We start from the raw sequence: 21,627 nt of genomic DNA, 5'->3' as shown, positions 1-21,627 counted from the left end.
GGAACATGATGCTTAAAGACATTAAAAATTTGCAGTGTAGTATGTCTATGAGATTATGATATGAAATAATAACAAAAATAAAAATAATAGTACATCTTTTACTCATTTTCCTGTTTTTATGGATGAGAGTAAAGCCAGACAGTAGGATGATAAAAATCTTACGGTATCGCCTTACTCTTAGTCTTTTCTGCCCTCCTTCAGCTCTTTCATGTAGTTTGTTAAGTGACTAAAATGTAGCTAAAAACAGAATAACAGATTGTCATTCTTTAATGGGATTACATTTTTGTAATGGAGATTAAAATTAGAATTCTATTAAAACTACCTGGGACTGTGTCAAGATGCTGTCTTAAGATGGAAATAGGTGTTGGATTGCTTTTGCAGGTTGATGGGATGGGTAAGAATTGCTTATAGAAGTCCTAGCAACAACAAATCTGAATCCCAGAGGTGAGAGTTATTACATGTTATGAATTAAAGAGAAGCTGCTACCAAAAAGATGATTACCAGTTAACAAATGTCTCTTTTTAGTCTTCAGGTCTTGTTTTTAATCAATCATGTCCTTCTAAAAATATGTAACAAGGAATCAGTTTTTTTCTTGAAATACTATATGTATGGTTTGCTGCAAGATAATATTTAAAACACATCATTGTTATTTCACATGAGCAGGAAACTTTGCAGCATCAGACGGACACACTGCACCAACAAAACAAAGAAGCCGTGGCAGCTTTTAAAAAACAGGTAGCAAAATAAGGCCTTCTAGCTTTGACAATGAGATTTTAAAATATGATGGTGTAATATGATGGCATAATAGCAAGTTATCAGTTGGTCTTAAAATATTTTTCTGTTGCATATGAAATGTTAGAATATATAGCTTAAAGAATTCAGGTCTTTTTCTTTCTTCCAGGCACAGTATAATGCCTGTATTTTGACAGTTCTTCTCAGTAAGCCACTCTTACTGGAATTTTTCACTTTTATACTTCCAAAATTCCTAGAGAAGATAACACTTCTTTTAATCTGTTTTTTGGTTTGTAGTTTTGTTTTTTTTTTTCCTCTGTCTTTAAGATGGCATGTCCTCTGCAAGGTTAGATTCATAAACCATGGTAAAAGATCTGACACATAACTTACTCTGTTTAACATTTGAAAGTGTGTTTCAGTCTTTCAAATTGGAGTTGTGGGTTTTTTTCTCTCTGTAATATATACTCAACAAATATGAGTCCTGAAAGAACTTGCAGAGAACAGTCATAGGAACTGAAACTGTTGCACATGTTGATGAAGAATTTATCACTAATGCTGCATCACAATCATATCACGCAAAGACGACAAGCAATTAGGTTTTTCTTTCTTGCAAAAAAATAATTTGAGATTCACAAGCTTGCTGCTTGTTACTATAGTTAAAGGAAAATACAGGAAGTACACTATGCAGGGTAATATAATTATATTGTCAAGTTGTATAAATAAAATTCATCCCATGTGATGTATTGATTTGTTGTTTCTCTTTTTTTTTTTTTATGCCTCTGGCAATCAAGTTACAGGCAAGGATGTTTGCCATAGAAGAAGAAAAGGTACTGTCTGTTACAGTAATTTGTTATTTGTGATCCAGTGAAGCACATAAACAAATGATAATACCATATATCTTACCAAACATATTTTAAGTATAAATACGTATATTACAATTAAATTACTTTTCTTGCTATGGCCCTCGCAAAAGAAATTTCTTTATTACTTTTGTTACTTTTTTTTTGTTTATAGCCTATAGAATTACTTGTGTAATGTCACTTTAAAATCTGCTTATGCTAAAAATCAATTGGGGGGAAAAGTGTTGTTTGATAATTCTATATTAAAGCTATACAAAATGTATTTGATTTTAGGGGTTTGGGGAAAGTCTTATGGCTATTTTTCCACGTACTAGTGGAAAATAACAGTTCTAACTGGTTTAGTAAAACCAGATTTTAATAGGGCTTTTATTAATTTACCTGAGCTGGTTTCCTAAGGAACTTGAGCTAAACTGAATTAAGATATACATAAGCCTGAATTTATGGGATTTTTCTTAACTACATGAGTTTTTATACCAAACTGAGTGCCTGCTTCCTTTTCTGAATAAAAGATTTGCATTTGGTACACTAGGAGCCTGTTTCAAACAGTGAATTCAATAAATGTCTGCATGTGGACTCTGTTTCACTTAAATTTCCCGATGATTAAGAGTGGCTGAGTATGCCATATGATTCATAAGAACTTGCACAGAAATTTGCAAGCAAGTGAAATTGGTTTGAAAGTATATCAAAGTAAACTTTGCTGCATTTATATTATCTGGTTGAGTTTCTTGCTTGTATTTGGAGTTTTTTCTTGTTTGTTTGTCCACACATACCTGTGTAGTAGTCCCCAATTTGTATTTTCAATGACAGCTACTGTTTCAGAATTAAGTTGTGTGCTGATTTTTTTTTTTTTTTTTTCTGAATACTTCCATTGAATTGAACAGTACTTTCAACACTTTATACCAAGTAATTGAAAGAATAAATTAAGCTGTAATGGTTCAGGACACAGTTTGAATACAGTGACCAATTTTTGTTCCAATTTACATGAATATGTACTTTTACGTATCAAGTTGGTTTCAGGAGATTGCATAGCCAGCACTGGCTTAGAAACAAATGGAACATGTGAAGGTGTTTGAACGGATATATTTGTTTTCCATGGTGTAATCTCTGATATCTAGGTTCTGCTCTCCATTGTATTGATTGCTGCCTGAGATTCTTACCTGATTTAATTCCACTGAAGTCCTTTGACTTTATTCATGTGCATATATATGCGTGCGTGTATATACTCACGTGCATATATATAAAAATATTAAATGTGGTCGCATGTACTTAGTAATTCTAGCGATAGCAGATTACAGTTCGATCTTTGTGGATTGGAAAAGCTGAGGAAGTTGTTTCTAAAGACCCTGCTACAGTGGATAAGAAAATGGATTTATCTGATACTTTTATTATCTAGTATCTTTGTTCTAAACTGAAGTAACTTATTAATACTACCGTTGTGAGGCTTGTCTCTCCCAGAACAGAAAATATTAAAACTTGCTGACTAGTCATAAGTGGTGAAAATATACTGTCGTGTTTTCACTTTTATTTTTATAGCAACATATAGTACATCTTAAAATTATTTAGCTGAATTTTCACCTGCGTTCACCAATAAACTGTTCTGTCACAGTGGAGTAGTGCTTTATTTTCGTAACACTCTTGTTGATAATTTCTTGTTGTAAATGCATTTATTCTGCCCAAATCCTGAAGTACAGCTTTTGTTGAAAGGGAAAATATCAACTTGCTGTGGAAACAAAAGAAAAAGAAATTGATGGACTGAAAGAAGCGTTAAAAGCATTACAGGTAAACTATTATTTTTGTTAAATAACTTCCCTTGGTATGCAAGTGTTTTGGTTTTAGGTTTTTCCACTGGTAAGAAAAGAATTGTTTTTAAGAGGGACTTTAAGGCCTTCTCATTTAATCTTTCTAGCACATGTAGGCCTCACTTTCTAACACTGAGTTTCTGTTGTGGTCTTCAGTGTCAAGACTACTTTAAGTTAGCCTTCCCACTAAACATCTTTTCCCCCAGAAGAACTGCAGACTCGAAGTCCAAATAGCATGTTAAATGTGCTTTGTTTTCATTTCTATAGTCTTCCTCTTCCTTTCTTTTCTTGTCTTCTTACTTCTCACCTGCCTGGAAACTCTGGTTTTGGATTCCTAAACAGAAACAAGTATTGACACCAGACCTCCAACTCACCATGCTACCTGTGTTTTTTGTTATTTTACTTTGTTTCACTGGGAGGTTTCTGTATTTACCACTTAATCTATTGCTTTCCAATGCCTGTTTGTCAGTAAAAGTAAAATCGTTGGATAAACGCACAATTTACTCTGTTGCTTCTTGGTGTTATTTTTGTATTTTATTTTGTATTGTTACATGTTGCTGGAGCAGTTGTGGCTGTGATTCAGAGTTACTTGAAATAAAGGAACACATAGGGATATAGCTAGTATTTTGGTTTTCTTTTAAAGGCCAAGGCAGATATGTTGAAAATGGATTAAAAGAGTAGAACTCTGAAGGTTTTTGTTCAACACAGAAGAGAATTAGCATTGTAATGCATTGTCAGATTTTGGGTATTGCCAGGAATGAATTACTTTTCTACACAAAACTGGGTGGGATAATAATTAATTTGAAATATTATTGAAAACAAATGTTTTTTGGTTATATTGAAAACAAATGGTTATAATGGATTACTACCTATGATTTTGCAACATGTCTGATTCTTATTAACATTCTCTTATAATGGGATGCATTTACCTTGGTATCAGACTGTTTGTTTAATCATTTAGTTAACACTAAAGGTATTTTAGGAGCAAAAGAAATTTATTCCCATGGCTGGCCTTCTGTGCAGTTGCTGTAAGGATTTTGTTGCCTTGTTCAAACCTTGGCATAGCACAGATGATGTAGAATATCCCTCCATGGTCTGCTGAACATAATATGTGGATAGCAAGAGTAATGAAAGATTCCACTGGCCTTTCTTTTGTAAGATAAAACAGAAATTTCAAAACTAGCTTAACATAAAATGTTTAATGTTCAGAGATCAAACATTTGTGTAACAGTATAGTTCAGATCTAGGAAATTCTGCTGTGGCTTGAGGAAGCAGGAGGTCACAGTGAACCTGTGGACCCAGAAATATTGTTTGGAAATCAGCCTAAAATAAGAGTGAGGAATTTCTAATTCGGTTCTGTAGTCCTCTCTATCCAGAGAGTCAGAATTCTACCTTAGAATGATTGTTCTCCTAGGCTTAGTTCTTTTCTAGAAATAATATTTTCTGTATAAGATTTGTACACACTGGGTTCTTTGACATTTCTTTTTTTTTTTCCTAGACATCATTAATGTTTCTTTAAACGTTCTAAGAGACATAGAGACTAAAGCTCTTGTGATCTTAAGTATTATGCAAGTCAAAATTCTCTGATGTCAATGGTGTATTAAAAATACTGTTAATGACTTCAAATGTCAGTCTTATATTATTAAAGCATGCGAGATTGTTACAATATGTCTTTATATACCACCATTCAGAATATCTACCTAGAATTTTTTTTCCAACAGGGAACACACTTATATTCCTCTAGGACTTGAGGGAGTACTTTCATTTCTAAGAGTGTAGTTTACAGACTGTAGTCCATTTACATATTATTTTTATGATGCATATCAGAAAACACAAGGATTTATGCATTTTTCAAAACTCCTCTAGTAACAAATCAGTGTAAAGTGTTTTTACACAATTTAAATATTAAAGTGAAATTAAGTAAAGTCAATCTAACGATAAAAGAAATAGTGTCGTCATTAATTCAAAACCAGTATTACTGTATTGGATTGGCAATAAATGCAATTCAATCTTAGGTATGAGAATACCTAAATATGCAGGTTGTAGTCAGAAAATTGTAACTACAATTTAATGAATACTTCCTTTTCATTTTACAGATTTCAAAATACACTTTAGAAAAGAAACTGAATGAAATGGTAAGGAACTAATAAAAGTAGAAAAATAAGGAACAGCATTTATGAAAAGAGAATGTCTGTTTAGAGTATAATGCAAATACTAACTAGCTCCATTACTTAAACAATGTGTGATAATTATTACAAATAACCAAAAGAGATGTTAGCAGCTTTGAACCTGAAAAACTTTCCAATACAATGTTTTTAGTTTTTTATAGTGTGATAGCTGCTACTTAGAATGTGGAATTTTTTTCTTCCTGAATTAAAGTATAATTGGTACATTTGTTCTCTTTTCAAAACACCTTCACTCTAATCCATATGGACTGTGTTTTGAATAATGTAATTATATTACCCTTATACATATTTGCACATATCATATTTGTTTCAAAGTAGTAACAGAGAATTCCAAGCAGTTCTTAGTTTTGTTTTTAAGAAAAACTGATAATGTTTTTCCTCTCACTCTTTTCACTCCTGTTAGCAAAATTACTTCTTAACATCAGTTCCCCTGAACAGTTTAGATTTCATCCAGTCCAGCTTACTCCCTCTGACACAGAGAATAAATTTATGTAGAGTGACAGCATAGTTGCTCTGAACCCTGTTGTCTGTTTTAGGAAGTGAAAGAGTGAGCTGCAGAAACATTGCTAAGCTTGATTGAATAAATGCTGTGAAAATTCTGCTGCTGCTCAACTGGAAAGAATAAAGATAATATTGTCAGACCATTACAAACTGTGATTTTAATTAAGAAGCTCAAAAAACTAGGGTCCAGTTTAGCTTTAAGTACCATGACATTTGTACTGAAAGTCATCTTCAACGCTACAGTGGTTTTACACAAAATATGGTGAAATTGAATAATGTGCCCTCTGACCTGGGAGATAAGGCTACAAGTTAAAGATCAAAGGCAACATAAAATGTGTTTTGTCTTACTTCGCTTTTAACTTGTATTTGTTCTTAAAATACATCTGATCTAAAAATGTATTTAAAATATACAAAATTATTGAACTTACCTTTAGGTCATTTCACATATTCCCTTTCTTTCATAACTTGCAAGCTCAGTCTTCCATATGAATGAGAATATTCAAATCACACCACCTTTTCTATAAGCTGGAAGTGCCTCTGTGCTGCTTAAACAAATACCTTCCTTTCTTACGACTATAAACTTTTCAATAATTGATTATTTGAATATTTTGAAAACATTGGCGTACTGTGACTTTGATATAGAGTATGGTTATTAAAAATGTATTGAGTGGGCGACAAGGTATTAGAAATCCTCTTGCATGTGGCACTAAACATAACATGTATGGCTCGGCCATATTTATGGAAAGTGCTCTGATAGGAAACGATGAAAACGAAAAACCACAAGGTAAACAGAAACGAATTCTTTCTTACAACCTTATGCAGTAGTGGGCTAATATAGTTTTAGACCGGGTCAATTTCTACCAACTTTGCTCCCTGAGCATTTCCACTGAAATAAATGGTACGTTCTAGGGATCAAAGTAGTAGTAGCCTGCGTAGACTCTCTTAGTTATCAAAAATGGCAAAATCTTTGAAAATAAAATGGGTGAAATTCCAAATCATTAATTTATCTGAGACCCATTTCTATTTGTTTGTTACAGACAGATTAGATTATGCCCTGGCTAGTCTTTTGAAAGTAAGCAGATGTGCTATTTAGTTTATATCTGGCACCTTCAAAACTCTGCCAGTCAGTAAAGTAGCTTTTGTATGTGCTGGGGATTGCGTATTCCTTACTGATGTAGCATTTTATTCTGGTTTAATTCTGTTCTTTTAGTCTAGTATGTGTACTGTTATTATTTTGCATATAGACCATATTTTAGCATGATATGCAGTTAAGTTTATGTGAAAATTATAGTGCTGATACAATTCTTACAATATATGCTAGAATTTTGAAATAGTGGAAGGGTTTGTTTCAGACTGAAAGACTGGATAGAGTCAAAGAAATAAAAGGATTTCTTTTTCTTCCATCTTTCCTTTGTTTCCACAATAAAAGTGTTGGTTATTTTGTGTGGTATAGTCACTTTGCACCTCGCTGCATATGGATAGTAGCACTCATGCAGTCAGGAGGCTACAGGGTGATTACTACAAAGCTAGTTGTCTTGATAGAATGCGTTTGAGTGTGGGTTCTGTATTAAATTCTTCTTCTTGCTGCTGAAATAAAGAAATAACTGGAGGAAAATGGCCTTGGTCAGGTCTTGGTTTCCTCCTTCATTAATTTCCTGGTAGGTGGTACAACCTAGAATGCTAGAACTCCCTGAGTGTAGCATCTGTTCTCTTGTTCCCTCGTTGACTTGCATTGTCTGATCCTGGGCATGTCTGAGAGAGCGAGCATTTAGAGTTATTTGTCTTCTGCAGTACCTAAATCTAAAAAATATATCATGGTGCTAAAATATAAAAAAACAAGACTGAGATTAAGGCTGGTGTTGGCTGGTTTAGAGACCAAATCTTGTGCGCAGTTCAGAAGAGCAAATTTGGAGTGCAAGATCTGTGTAGTCAATGGGGAGACATCACTGTCTACAAGGTAGTGATTCAGTGCATCGGTATTAATGAGCTCAGTAGATGGGGTGAGTAGCTCTGTGAATGACTGGTAATTAGTCTAGTTTCACTTGCTGACTGCGTTTATATTGGTAAACTAAACATTTGCGAGACCATTTTGGTGAAGCTACAGTCAAGTGATATGAAATGGTCTAGGTTCATTAAACTCTACTGCTCTTCAAACAGGGGAAGCTGCATCCAAATAACCCACACTGTTCCCAGCAGACAGTCTCCTGAGCTGTGCCCAGCAACTGCTTACGTGAGCGCTACATGGCATCAGCCAAAATGTATCAGACACATTTTAACAACTTAACAGCATAGGCATTTCTTGAACTTCCCTGCCACCAGTTAGTTTTCTAATACAGATGTAGTTACAAATGAATGAAAAAGTAATTCCTGTTAAATGTTTAATAAATGTAATTTTTAAAGCTGGTTTGTTCTTAATAATCTGGGATACAAATGTTATTTTTATTTCCACATTTTTTTAGGAATGCACCTGTAATTATACTATATTGTTTGAAAATACAGTAAGAAGGCAGGGATACAGTATAAATTAAAAATAATGATATTTAAGTATAAAAATGGTGGGAACTAAAGGAACTATTGTGGAAACACTTTCCTATTTTGAAGATTTACAGTTGGTAACCCTTTGCATAATTTTCATGTAATAACATGGAGACTTTAGGCAAGATCACATCTCCTTTGTTTCTCTGACACTTTTACTCCCAATTACCACCTTCTGCTTCACTGAGTAACTCTGACTAGTGACTCAATTTCCAGTATATCTTTGAGATATGAGCAATTCCCTCTTTGTCTTCCTCCAGTCACCTACCTGACCCTGAGCTATTTCTCTGGTCTAGTTCCACCAAGAAATCATTGTGCCTCAACAAACCATATGGCCACAATCAGTTCCACTCCCCATCCCAGCTTATCTTTATTACTGGTGCAGGGCAGGGCAATAATTCCTGTTCTTGCAGTATCAGACGTTAGGAAGGAGAACCAAGAATCTGTGGGTCTTACTCCAGCTCCAGGGTCATACCCTCCCTATCCTGTAGTGTCTCCTGGTGTTTCTTGATTGTCTTCTATGGAAGAATGTTTTGAGACCTTTTCACAGTGAGCAGAAGGAGGATGTCAGAAGGCAAAACCAAACTGCTTTTATTTTACTGTGCACTAAGCCTGGAAGAGAGCTTGCCATCAAAAATCATATTTAGGCAAGTGGTAAGCTCTTAATAAAACTTTTGAGGCTGTAGCAGGCCAATTCCTTTTCTCGTTGGCGAGAGCCCTAGGAAACAACAAAACATATTTCTACTTTTCTAGTAAGGAGGAGGGACTACACTATCTTGCTAATTTAAGAAAGAAATTGGGAGAACAGAAAGAAAAATCTATATATAAGAAAGGGCAAAAGGCCTCAGATCTTGCCACAAGCTGTTAGAGTCTCAAATTAGCGATGCTTCCCTGTTTATCTGTTTCTTAGAATAAATACACCTGAATGACTGTCAGGAAAAACGTATAATTTTTCTTTTTTTTTGTTACAAAATCCACATCCTAACATTGTTTAAGCACAGTTTTTCAACAGTTTATGTATGATTAGGAAAAAGAAAAAGTACATGAACATTCACAACCTACATTCCTTGCAGTGATTCTGTAAGTGGTGGTGTTTCTTTACCAGTGCTTCCATTATGACTTTCCATTTGCTGTAGTGTGTTTAATTTCATACCTTATAAAACATGAGAAATTTGTATTGTATATCCTGTTTTGCTAGCCTTATGTTGGTCATTTCTTTTGATTACTATCAGCTTTTATTATCCTCTGATGCTTGGACATGTATTGCATTTGTTACTGTATGGAAATGGAGTCTTACAGAAGCCAAACAGACTGGGCCAGACTCATCCTTCTGTAACTTGAATTTACACACAGGAATGAATTTGGCCCAATTCATTTTAATTGCTGTCTTGCTCTACTGTAGATTAGAAATAGATTAGATGTCTAAATAAATTGATATCTTTTCTGAGGAATTAATTTAACCCACTCTCTTCAGAGAAAATTAATTTAAAAATTGACCAAATAGTACCTACAAAGCTATTAAAAAAAATACAGTATAAAGAAGAACACAAAAATCTTAGTGTATATGAAAGGATAACAAATAATTTAAAAAAAAAAAACAGTTGCATGTGTCACTGAATATACTTCTCTGTGAATATGTATTTTCAGTCACCCTCATACAAAACAAGAGAGAGTGATAAAATTCATGAAACTTAAATACATTTTACTTAATTACTGTGTGGGATTCATTGCTAGAAGATATTACTTAGACAAGATGTTAATAGTGTAAAAATAAAGTGTTAAGTGCTTACAAAAGTAGTTAGAAAAAACTCTACAGATACATAATATTAAAGTAGTAGTGAATTCATTGTACTTCAAGACATTACAACTGCTAATTGATACGGAGGAATTGGTAATTATTCGAATTATTCATTAAAAGAGTACTTACATTCTGGGAAGCTTGGGGTAATAATCTGCCTTAGTTTCACTGATCTGAATCAAAATCACCACTACTCTTTAGAAGTAGCTGATGCACTTCTGGGTTTTAGCAGTTATGTTGAAATTCTTTTATTTAGGTCTGTCAAATTCACAAACTTTCTCCTAATCGTTCTTCCACTATGTCATTTTCAACAATCCCAGAACTGGAATGGATGAGGCTGTCTGGCATCTCTGGAGATGGCTTAGTCTAACTCTGCCCTGCGCAGAACAGGGTCAGTTAGAGCTGGTTGCACAGGGCCATGTCCAGTCAGTTTTTAAATGTCTCCACAGATAGATATTTAGATAAACACTCTGTAGGTGTTCCAGTGTTTGACCACCTGTACAGTAATTTTTTTCCCCTCAAGTTTAAGTGAAACTTCTTGTATTTCACTTTGTGTCAGTGGACACCACTAAGAGGAGTCTGGCTGTGTCGTCTTTATTTTCTCACACTGCTCCCCTCCCCCCCCAGTTTTTATACACATTGGTTAGATCCCCCCAACTCGCCTCTTCTCCAGGCTGAACAGTCCCAGCTTCCTCAGCCTCTCCTCGCATGTCAGGTGCTCAAATCTCTTTATTATCATAATGGCCCTATACTTTGAACAATTGAGAAAAAAAACCAATATTTTTGTTTCAGTTTGTATTGTGACAGATCTTAAGAAGCCTTCCTTGTTGATTAAAACCATGTTATGCCGGAAAGTATTTAAGATGCTAAAAGGAAGACAGTACTTTTAATAGTGGCTTTACAAAGAAGACTGAACACTGCATGATAGAACGAGAGAATGCAATGCTGTGCTGAGTGGTAGTGCAGGAGGACAAATATAAACCACAGGCAGCACTAGCATGTTAGGCTATATTCACGATACAGTGGCAGATTAAATAACATGCTTAAGCCATGTAACAAAGGAAAACTTGAAATTAGGATTTGAAAACAGTTAATACAGTTCTGCAGACATTTACATAAAAGTTCTCCTATATATAAGGTACAGTATGTGAAAATATGTTAAAGTGCTTTTTTTGATAATCTAACACAGGTCTTTAGGAATGAGATGCTATCTGGAAATGGGAACTGATCATTAGGTATGAAATAGACAAGTGAGATATTCTGGGATATATTTTGCATTTATGCTATTATGATAAAAAGGATTTGTATAAATCAACTCTCCATGCTAGTTACTATCATTAAGTAGGTGCTTCATTTATGTTTCTAACAGGATCAAAAACTACAGATGCACTTGACAGCAAAAGAGGAGCATCATAAGAAACTGAATGAAGTTGAAAGGTGTTATGCTACTATTGCATGTCAGTTCGGAATTGTAAAAGGTGTTCATGGAAAACTGGAGCACAGTGGTATGTATTTCTTTAATGTCCGCCAGCATTTGTTTTTGCTGTGTTCTGACAACACAGAGGTGTTGGAGACACCTGACAACTCATAAGAATAGCAGCTACCCCGTGCCAAGCATCAAATATAATAACTGATAATTACTGTATCTCAGTAGCTTCCTCAGTGTTTCTTTCTGTGACAGTGTAAGCAGCATAGGCCTTGTACCTCTTCTGCTCTTTGCTGATATGCTACTACAGTTGTATGTGTGACCACATGGTAAATTATTTTGAGGAACTGTTTTGTGTTCAAAACAATCCAGCAGCAGACCCACCCCTTTAATAAAAAAAATAAATAAAATTTGCACTTAATTCGAATCAGCTTCCCGTTGCCATTCAGCATAATCAACAAACAGTTTTAACAGCTCAGATGAGGGAGTGAAAAATAAAAGAATTAGCAAATAGGGGAAAATTAATGCTTTTAAAAGTAGGTTTGACATTGAGAAATGGACAGAAAACATTAAAGAAATAATAAAAATTACTTTCCTGTACAGAAATATAAAATCTTAAAACCAATTCAGTAAATAAATAGGGTGGAATGAATAATTTTATGCAGTTATTATTGTTACGTAGATTCTGACTATATGGCTATCCAAGCTTTATAAATCACTACCTTATCCCTGTTCATGTGTTGAAACATAACAAAATTATTTTTGAAACTACTGGCACAAAAGTATTATTCCGCATACTTTTATTTGATATAAATATACAATTTTTAACTGTAAAATAATAAAGCTGATAACCCCAAGTAAAAATATATCTCATTTACATGAAACTTTGTACCTATTAATTTGAGAGAGAAATCCTAGTTTTTCATAACAAAGAGATAAATTTCTATGCAAACATCACAGTGTATGTGTAGAATATGGACTTCTGTATTGTTTTGTGTGCCTGTGGTTTTCATCCATATGAACACATACACAGTACGTCAATAAGAATAAGTATTATTTTTTAAGGAAAGGCAGGAGTATTTGTATAACTCAAAACAAACAAACACCCCCCAAGCAAACAAAGAAACACAAAAACACAAAACCCACTTTTTGAATACTGAAGCTTGGTAGTTTGGTTTTTTTTTCCGCCTGAAACCAAATAGTTTTTCAGATCTATTTTGAATAATTATTGCCTAACCAATGTCCTACTATTAGTATTTTAAAGCTAGAGAGTGAACACATGACTCTTGTTGAAAGATGGGGAACAGTTTTATCAATTTTTGCCTGCTTGTTTTTGTGGGGTTTTTTTTTGAGTTGTATCAGAAGATATTTGTTACATTCTTAAGTTTTGGGGTTTTTTTCATTTGTTAAGCACATATTGTCATATAAAAATGCAGAATTGCTTATCGTATTGTAAGGCTGTTGTCCATCATTCCCCATGATGCTTACCATCCCTAACAGAATAGGAAAGAACTTTCTGGGTGCCATGGAGTGCCTAGAGTCCTTGTATTCAAGTGTTGTGCTAGAAGATTTTTGAAAAAATAAAGGGAAAAGATTAGCAGTGAATGAAGAGGAATCAGGAAACAGAAAAGGCTGAATAGAGACCTCGGAGGATCAAAATACTGAATAGAGGTGACTGAAAAAGTACAGGAACCAGTGAATATCTTCAGCTTTTCACTGTGAAACTTCAAGCAATTTCCTAGTGATATCTTGGCCCATATCAAGTCTAAGAGAAAATTCTCTTCCCTTTCAAAAGGGACAGAGGTTATTCTAAGCATTTTCTTCTCTATTATCCTCTGCTATTTGCTGTCTTCCAAGTCGTATATGCATATAACTCTGTACACATTTTAACTTAATGAACCACAGAATATTCAAGTAATTATGTTCTGTGTTCCTCTGAAAATTCACTCATCAGAAAATTACAAGCAAAGCCTTAGTTAGAAAAAAAAAAAAAAAACACAAACAACTAAGATTAAAAGTTAATGGAGAAGTGATCCTAATAAAGTGATATCAAATGACACCAAAAGTTAAATTACAATTCAGAAAAAAAAAAAAAAGGCAAACCAACACATAGAAAAGTCTTAACTCATTGTTTGAGGTATAGAATAACTGGTACCACCTGGTATAATCTTCCAGTATAGTATCACACTATACAGAAAATTAGTTGAGTCCTATTTTCAGTCTGTCTCCTTTCCATGAAGATGTTTAATTGTTTTATAAATTATACACACATACATTGCATTTATAAATCAAATATTCATTCAAACAAACGTGAAAGTATATGTTAACATGTTTTAACTTTTGTTTAAAGTACAGGAAGCAATACAGCTCAATAAGAAACTTGCATCAGTGAATAAAAGACAAGAGACGGAAATAAGTAATCTGAAGGAAGTATGTATTTCTGAATGTATAAGTGGGATTCTTTGGGACTTCTGCAAGCTGCTGTAGTATTAGTAGAAGTAGTGGACAAGCAGCAGAACTGTTCTTCATTCTATGACTGATGGCTAAATTAGTCTTATGCTCCCTTGTTATGCACAGATAATTCAGATGAAAGCTAATTAAAACTTGAGCAGCTCTGAATAGTTTCTGTAACTTGGGAATTTTTATTTGCCTCTACCGTGTCCTACTTGTTTCTTGTTAATTCTTCCTGTACTTTTTCCTGTCACTGCATCTCACATCTGATATGGAAAGGTAGCAGTGGTTTCAGTTTAGTCAGAGAGAGATAGAACATGAAGAGTAGTTGCCATAGAAGCAAGCTGGTAACTTGGACGTAAGGTAAAAAGCATAACTAAATCTCTGTCAGAAATGGGAGAGTTTTGTGGTAGAGCAACTGAGACATTAGATAATAGTGATACTATGGACAAAGAAGTCCGGCCATTAAGCTTTTCTCTGCGCTCATCTATTAAAAAACTACTATTTGCCAGGTACATTTGAGTTGCACTCTTGAACATATATAATAGCGGGAAGAATAGAGTTCTCTTTTCCTTTGCCGCTGCTTAAGTTCTGACAAGAGAGCAAATGGACCCTCTGAAGTCAAAATTACCTTGTAAAGTCGGTATCTTTCCATACCACATCCTCTTCATCTCTCTTTGTCTTTCTATGCCACTTTTTTTTCCTCCCTTTGATTTTCTGAAGATTTTAGGTAGGGAACAAATGCATGTTTGTTCTTGGTGTCTTGGCCTAATGTTAATCCCCAGCTTCCAGACAAATGCTTTGGACTACCATGGAATCTTCGCAAAGTTTGTGATTTTCCTGCAAAACAAAAAGGGGTGGGGTGGAGATAATTTGTAAATGAGGAGAAGGGAATATGACCATTTTATACTTGGGTGAAACTGATCAAAAACTGCGTGTTTACCTACCATGATGTTTGTTTGCCTGAAAAATGAGATTTGAAGGTACAGAAGTACTTGAAAACTCTCCTTCAATCTAGTGTTGTTTTTTGTTCTTAAGAGCACACAGCTTCTTATCGTTAAGGTTCTTTGGAGTATGCCGCCTCTGGAAGCCTGATAAAATTAAATTTTATTTTGAATTAGAGACTATTTAAGGCTTTTTTATTTGTTTCAGTCTTACCTTCTCTAGTGCTTTTCTTATTTTGTTATTTATTACATGAAGATATTTTAGCCACAGTACAGATTATTCATAATTGGTTAGTTACATACTAGAATATAACATGGCAAACCTCAGTGTCAAAAAGATCAACTTTTGAAGTGACTGATCAAGACTGCAAAACTCCTACCATCATAAAACCAGACTGAGAAACACAATAAAAGTAAAGCAGAACGCTGGAAAAAAAAATCCGATTATTTTCTAAATCACAGTTAGGTTTTGTGGCATTTAGAAATGTTTATTGGCTATGTAATTCAAATGCTAGATTATATATATATTTATATATACACAACCTATATGTATTTATCTTAAATATTTAATGGCTGAAAGAGCAATGGAAAATTTTGGAAGTCGGTGGTGGTGATAACTTTCCTCTGTAGAAGCTGTATTTGTTAGACTGCTAATGTCATCATAGTCATGAAGGCCTGAGGACATTTGTCTTGTGTGCCTTTAGTACACTTCAACTGTAGAATTCCTTTTTCGAAGGAATTGTAATTTGTATGTGAAAAAAAGAGGGACATTCAATCTAAAATACAGCATATCTTTATTGTAATATATTGTAGATATAAAAACTTAGGAGTTTTAGAATTTTTTAAGCATCACAGTAAATTAGATTTGTTGCTTTTGGTTAAGAAACCAAGAATAATTCATTACTTAGAATTCTCTGAGGGTAAGTAATTTGAGAGGTAAGAAAAGAAAAATGTTTAAGAAAATTTTACATAGTGAAATTTGTGAGTAACAGAGGTGTGTGAGATAAACTGATAGTGATTTATGTATTCCAGTAATCAAACATCTTGCTTGATCCATTTTTTTTTCAGCTGTACTCTTGATTCTTAAGGTCATGGGTGATGAATTTTAAATAAAATACTGTTAGATAAGCAGAAGAAGAGGTCAACTGAAACTTAATCTGGCTTCCTCAGTTCACCAGGAAATGCCTTTATCCTGGTTATTTCTGAATTTCTTATTGGTTGTTTAGTATTTGACCATCCTATTCGGAATGTCAGTGGAAAACTCAACTGGAATTTAATTTCTTAGCCTTCTAATATTCATGTAGTACTGAAGCACTTTGCTGTCGCAATGCATTGTTCTGCAAAAAAAAAAAAAATAGGGGGTTGTTTATTTGCAAATATGGTTTTATTTATAAAAGTTGTATATAATAGAAGTACATGCCTTTTTCCTCAAAATGCAGATTTTCTGTGAAAACAGTCAAAAATGAATAATCGAGTTAAAAAAGACCCATTTTTCAATATTCCCTATTTCAACAGTTTGCTTATAAAATATTTCTGGAAAGTTATGTAGTGAGTGGGTGCATTTCTGAACTATATCTGCAATGGCACTTGTTAGTTCAGTACAACTTCTGTTTGTGAAGGGCTGTAGGCTCAACTTTCAGGTCACTCTGTAAGCAAAGAGAAAAGAAGAACTTGGCCCCAGTAAGAAGTGCCCTGAGCTAGTTTCATTTCGTTGTGGTTACCTTGTACTTAGCCTAACCATCTTAAAGCAGTTGGGTGTTTTCCCTTGTTGAGGAGTGTATCTCTTGAAGAGTTGAAGGGACCAAAAAGAGATACAAAGCAATGAGAAAACGTTGATATTTAGAAGAGTTCGGAAAAGGGATTACCAGGCTGTTTTCACTTGCTACGTAGCTGAAAGAAGTCATGATATCTGCAGCACAAGTTGGGACAAGTTATAAAGCTGGTTTTATCTGCCTTGGGGACTTGACTGACCTCTAACAGGTCTGACAGCTTGTGGGTTCAAACTTCTTTCCTCTCTAGCCTCAATGCTGGAGTGGGAATGACTATCCATAGTACTAAAATCTTAATTTCGCTGTCAACTCTTATCACAGCCATTACTTTGACTCAGCCCAGGATGACCTCATGTATTTGTTCTTAATTGGAATATGAAGGTAGTGAATTCTATTCAACATTTGTGGATAAAACTAAACTAATCTTCACTTTTAATGAAATTGCAGGTATGTGATGGAGGTGTTAAATATGTACAACAGTAAAAGCTGAATTAAACCGAGGTCCATTCTGCACAGATTTAGTCTTCTGGGATTTAGAGAGGTTATAGTTTGCTCTTGACATTGCCTGCTTACAAATCCCTTTCCTAAATCTTGGCTTAACAGGCTATGGCATAATTTCCTTTTCAGTAACATTTATTTTAGAATTTGAACATTTAGATATTCACTGTGGTAGGATTCTTTTCAAGCACTGTGAAAATGCTTGCATTGAAATCTGGCCAAGAAAAGCAGCAGAATGAAACAAACCTTTAAAAAACAACTATGTTACTTAGGGCCTGAAAGGTTACAAGAGAGTTGCACCAATCTAGGAAGAGAGCAAAAAAACATAGTGGTTTTTTTTTTTTTTTTTTTTACTTAAAGTTTGTGTAAAGTATCAGCACTGTCTTGGGAAGTGGTTGCATCTGCCTGGGCTGGCTGCTTTTCCAGTCCTGTACCACCTCTTCATGGTGGCACATGCATTTGTGTGGCCTTGAGGGAAAGTACAATGAAAATTTTGTATTGATCAAAACTACGTTTTACCAAAAAAGCAAGTAAGTTTTAGCTTAGATCAACTGGCAAAAGGAAAATACATTTAAGGAGCAGGATGGTCTCTTGTGTCACTCTTGACTTAACGCTGGCTTGAAGTGTTTCTGAAAACATGTCCCTAAGTGTTGGCTGCTAACAACACATCAAAGGAATGGGTTTAAAGCCTTATCATTCTTTTGTACCATTCCCCAAAACCTGATAAAATTATTTTCCAGATTCAATTTAATTTATAGGGTTCTGAATATTCCTAGTGACCTTTTAATGACAGAAATTACTAGAAAAAGAAGCAAAAACTCTGGGGATGAACATGTTTTTAATTTCAGAGTACAAGAAAATACACATATGTATGTATAAAATTATATTATATTTACAGCTACAAAGCTTGTGCTTTCACTTATTTTTGGTGATCTGGTTTGTGTTGGTTCTTTTGAGGGTTGTGTTGGTTTTTGGTTGCTTGTTGGCTTTGTTTTTTCCTGGCCACAGCTTTGTTAGATCAGCAGATCTGGGTTTGTTTCCAGATGGATTATACACATCCACCTGCCATATACAAAGAAAACAATCCAGTCATCTTTTCTACCTCAAGGGCACGATTTACTTAATACGATTTGTTCTTCCCCTGTGACAAAATAAGTACTAAGATTTTTTTTCTGCACACAATAAACTCAGAGTTTTGGCAAATATATGCTATGAAATCCATAGCAGGCTCTTGCACCTGTTTGTGTAGCACACAACCTGTTAGCTGTGTTCTGTGTACCATTAATCTGGTTCTCTGTAAAGATTGGCATAGTGCAGCTTTTCACTTTTTACAAAGTTAAAACTGCTTGCACCTTCTGCCACTTAAATGTAGAAACTCTCCTTGCATATTTAATTACAGAGCCTTCTAGTAAAAATAATACAACTAATATATGGGGTTTTTTGCAAAAGCTGGAAAAAGCCTTATTCTGTTACAGAATATCACGATTCTAAAGCATTGCCATCTTTGGGTTCTATAATTGATTCTGCAATCACACTTAGAACTTACTACATCATTTTAGATTTATTTATGGCTAAAATACATGAGAAATAAAGCCTCTAGCAAAAAAATGATTTATTTAGAAGTAGTACCTATACTTATATTTTCCACAAAACTTTGTATTTGTGAATTTCAGCTACAACGTAATCTTCCCTTTTTCTTTTGTACTGTTATATGATTTTGTCCAGAACAGTTAAACCATTGGTCTGTGATAAGATGGAATTCCAGTTTTGTGAAGAAAAGTTAAACAGACCAAACTTAGTTGTTAGATAAAACTATTACCATTCTGAATGCTTGGTTCACCACTATGGCATCATGAAGAATTCTTGATACTATCTGTGAACAGCATTCATAACCTCTGCTATTTGTCTGAGTAAACGTCAGAGTGCTCAAGGAGAGAGCGATATTAAACAGACTACCTTGTACCAGAATGGGAGGGGTAGGGGAGAACAGGACACAATATTTATGACTCCAGGAACTATAAGTTGTAATTTAATGAGATCAAAGCATTTGCTGTTTATTTGCTGCACTGGGAGCTTGGAATAAACTGGTTAGAAAACAGATATATATATATATATAAAAAAAGCAGGATATTTAAAAGATTATAAAGACTATAAAATCAAAGGCATATTTTAGATGGAAAATCATGTTGTAGAAGCCTCTAATACAAAATTAATTTAGCATTCTCCTGAGATTAAGTAATTAATTTTTCAGGAAAAGCAAAGATCCTCCAAATTTATAGCCAGTTCCTGTTTTTACCAGATAGTCACTATTCTTTCTTTTTTCCCTCCTGATTCCCAGGAACATACACAGTAGTTATAATAGGTACTTTATTCCTATTGTATATCTCGGTGTAGGAGGTTTTACCAATACCAACTCAATGTCCATTTCTAAAATACTTCTTGGGAGAGAAAATAAGAAAATGTTTAAGTATCATAAATACTTCAAACAGTAAAATTAGCACAATAACACTTTACCTCTGAAAATAAACTTTTAGCCATGTGTGACAAATAAAAAGTTTAGCAAGTCAGTCTTACGCATTTCAGTTCCTCTAATTTATTCTGTTGTTTCCATACGTTATTTAAAAGTAGGGCATGACTCAGGATAGTTTAAAAGATTTGTCTTTGTTTTGAATTGCAATGCCTATACTGGATGAACTATTTATATGTGTTTCCTGTGTTAAGGAACTGAAGAAAGTAACTACAGACTTGGTAAGGTCCAAGGTCACATCTCAGTACAGGGTGGGAGAAGAAAACATCAATCTTGCAGCAAAGGAAAAACAGGTTCAAGAACTGCAACAAAAAATCAGAATGGTATTTTGGAATTTAAGCAAATTAAAATTTTGGTGAATATTTTCTGTTCTTCATTCAGCAAACATCATGGCAATGATCTCTCTGATTTATACAGATTAGTGATTTCTTTCTACTAACTGCATATAAAATATAACAAAATTGTTTCCAGAACGACCTTTTCTAGGGAAGTAAATAAATATAATTTTATAGTATATAAAAAAAAGATAAGAATACATTTCAAAACAATTTAGTTTCTTTAGATAGCCTCATGATGATTCACGTTAATACAATATTACTAAAGAAAATGGACAGTAATTTTAAGTGCCTTTTACTGTTCTTCATGCTCTTTTTTTAAGGAGATGGCAGTTACTAAAAAAGTTCAAGAAGAAAACACTCACATTAAAGAAGAAAAGTTGGTGAGTTGTATTTATACAATTTTGCTATTTAAAAGTCACTTAAGAATATATGTGCTATATTTTATATTTTTTCTTAAATTATTATCCTAAGCTATTAAAACTAATTAAATTCACTTATTTACTCTTCAGTAAATATTTTTATTCTAACATAAATGGGATCTTATGCCTCAGTTTTTAGAAAGTATATTAGCAAAACTAAGTACATTGCTTGACACTTTATTCCAAGTCTTAACTTTTGTCTTTGAATTCAGATTGGAGAAATTTGGTATACCCATGAAATGGTTGTTTACATATCAGTTCAGTATGAATAAGCAGTAAGGTTTGCATAACATGCTCGCTGTTCTGCTTTCCAGTTGCCAACAGTTTACTGTAATACTCCTGGTATTGAAACCAGGTAAAATTGGAATCGTATATCAATCACATACAAAGGAAATGGTGTTCCATTCCTACAGAACATACATGTATAGAATATTAAGCTACACCTATACATAGATGAACAGAGTTAAAATTGTGTTCAATCGCAAACTCAGGTGTGTTCCAGCACAAATTCTGATATTCAGACCAAGATACATGGAGCCAAGTATCAAACACAGCAAAAAATTTATGTTCCCTGTAATAACAGCATAATATACTGCTTTGCAGAATATTAAGGTTATACTATATTTTATATATAAAAAATTATATATTAATATTAAAGGGGGGTTTGTTTTTCTTTTCATAAACAGTTGCAGAATTTTCATTCTACAGTTCATTAAACTAAACATGTCAGAAGTGTATCATTCTTGTTCTCGGGAAGAGGCAAAGGCAGTAGCTTGCTTGTATATCCACTGAGCATTCATTGAAGGCTAATCCAGCAGTACTCTTCCAATCCATAAAAGCCTGT

At 33.9% G+C, this 21,627-nt stretch overlaps 1 protein-coding gene across 1 annotated transcript in view; it reads left to right on the top strand.

Annotated features, from left to right (window-relative positions):
* CCDC73 (coiled-coil domain containing 73) overlaps positions 1-21,627 on the top strand; it is a gene marked incomplete at both ends in the record, with an annotated part of 57,714 nt that overhangs the window by 13,284 nt on the left and 22,803 nt on the right. The window contains 8 exons of the mRNA XM_082485049.1: positions 664-735; positions 1,524-1,559; positions 3,297-3,371; positions 5,488-5,526; positions 11,781-11,916; positions 14,188-14,267; positions 20,221-20,349; positions 20,685-20,744. Of these exons, the coding sequence (XP_082341175.1) occupies positions 664-735; positions 1,524-1,559; positions 3,297-3,371; positions 5,488-5,526; positions 11,781-11,916; positions 14,188-14,267; positions 20,221-20,349; positions 20,685-20,744 (627 nt within the window). The remainder of the gene's footprint in view (positions 1-663; positions 736-1,523; positions 1,560-3,296; positions 3,372-5,487; positions 5,527-11,780; positions 11,917-14,187; positions 14,268-20,220; positions 20,350-20,684; positions 20,745-21,627) is intronic.

This window comes from Vanellus vanellus (genome assembly GCF_965231255.1).
Source record: "Vanellus vanellus genome assembly, chromosome: 6".
Classification (NCBI taxonomy): domain Eukaryota; kingdom Metazoa; phylum Chordata; class Aves; order Charadriiformes; family Charadriidae; genus Vanellus; species Vanellus vanellus.
This window is presented reverse-complemented; position numbering and strand designations above follow the sequence as displayed.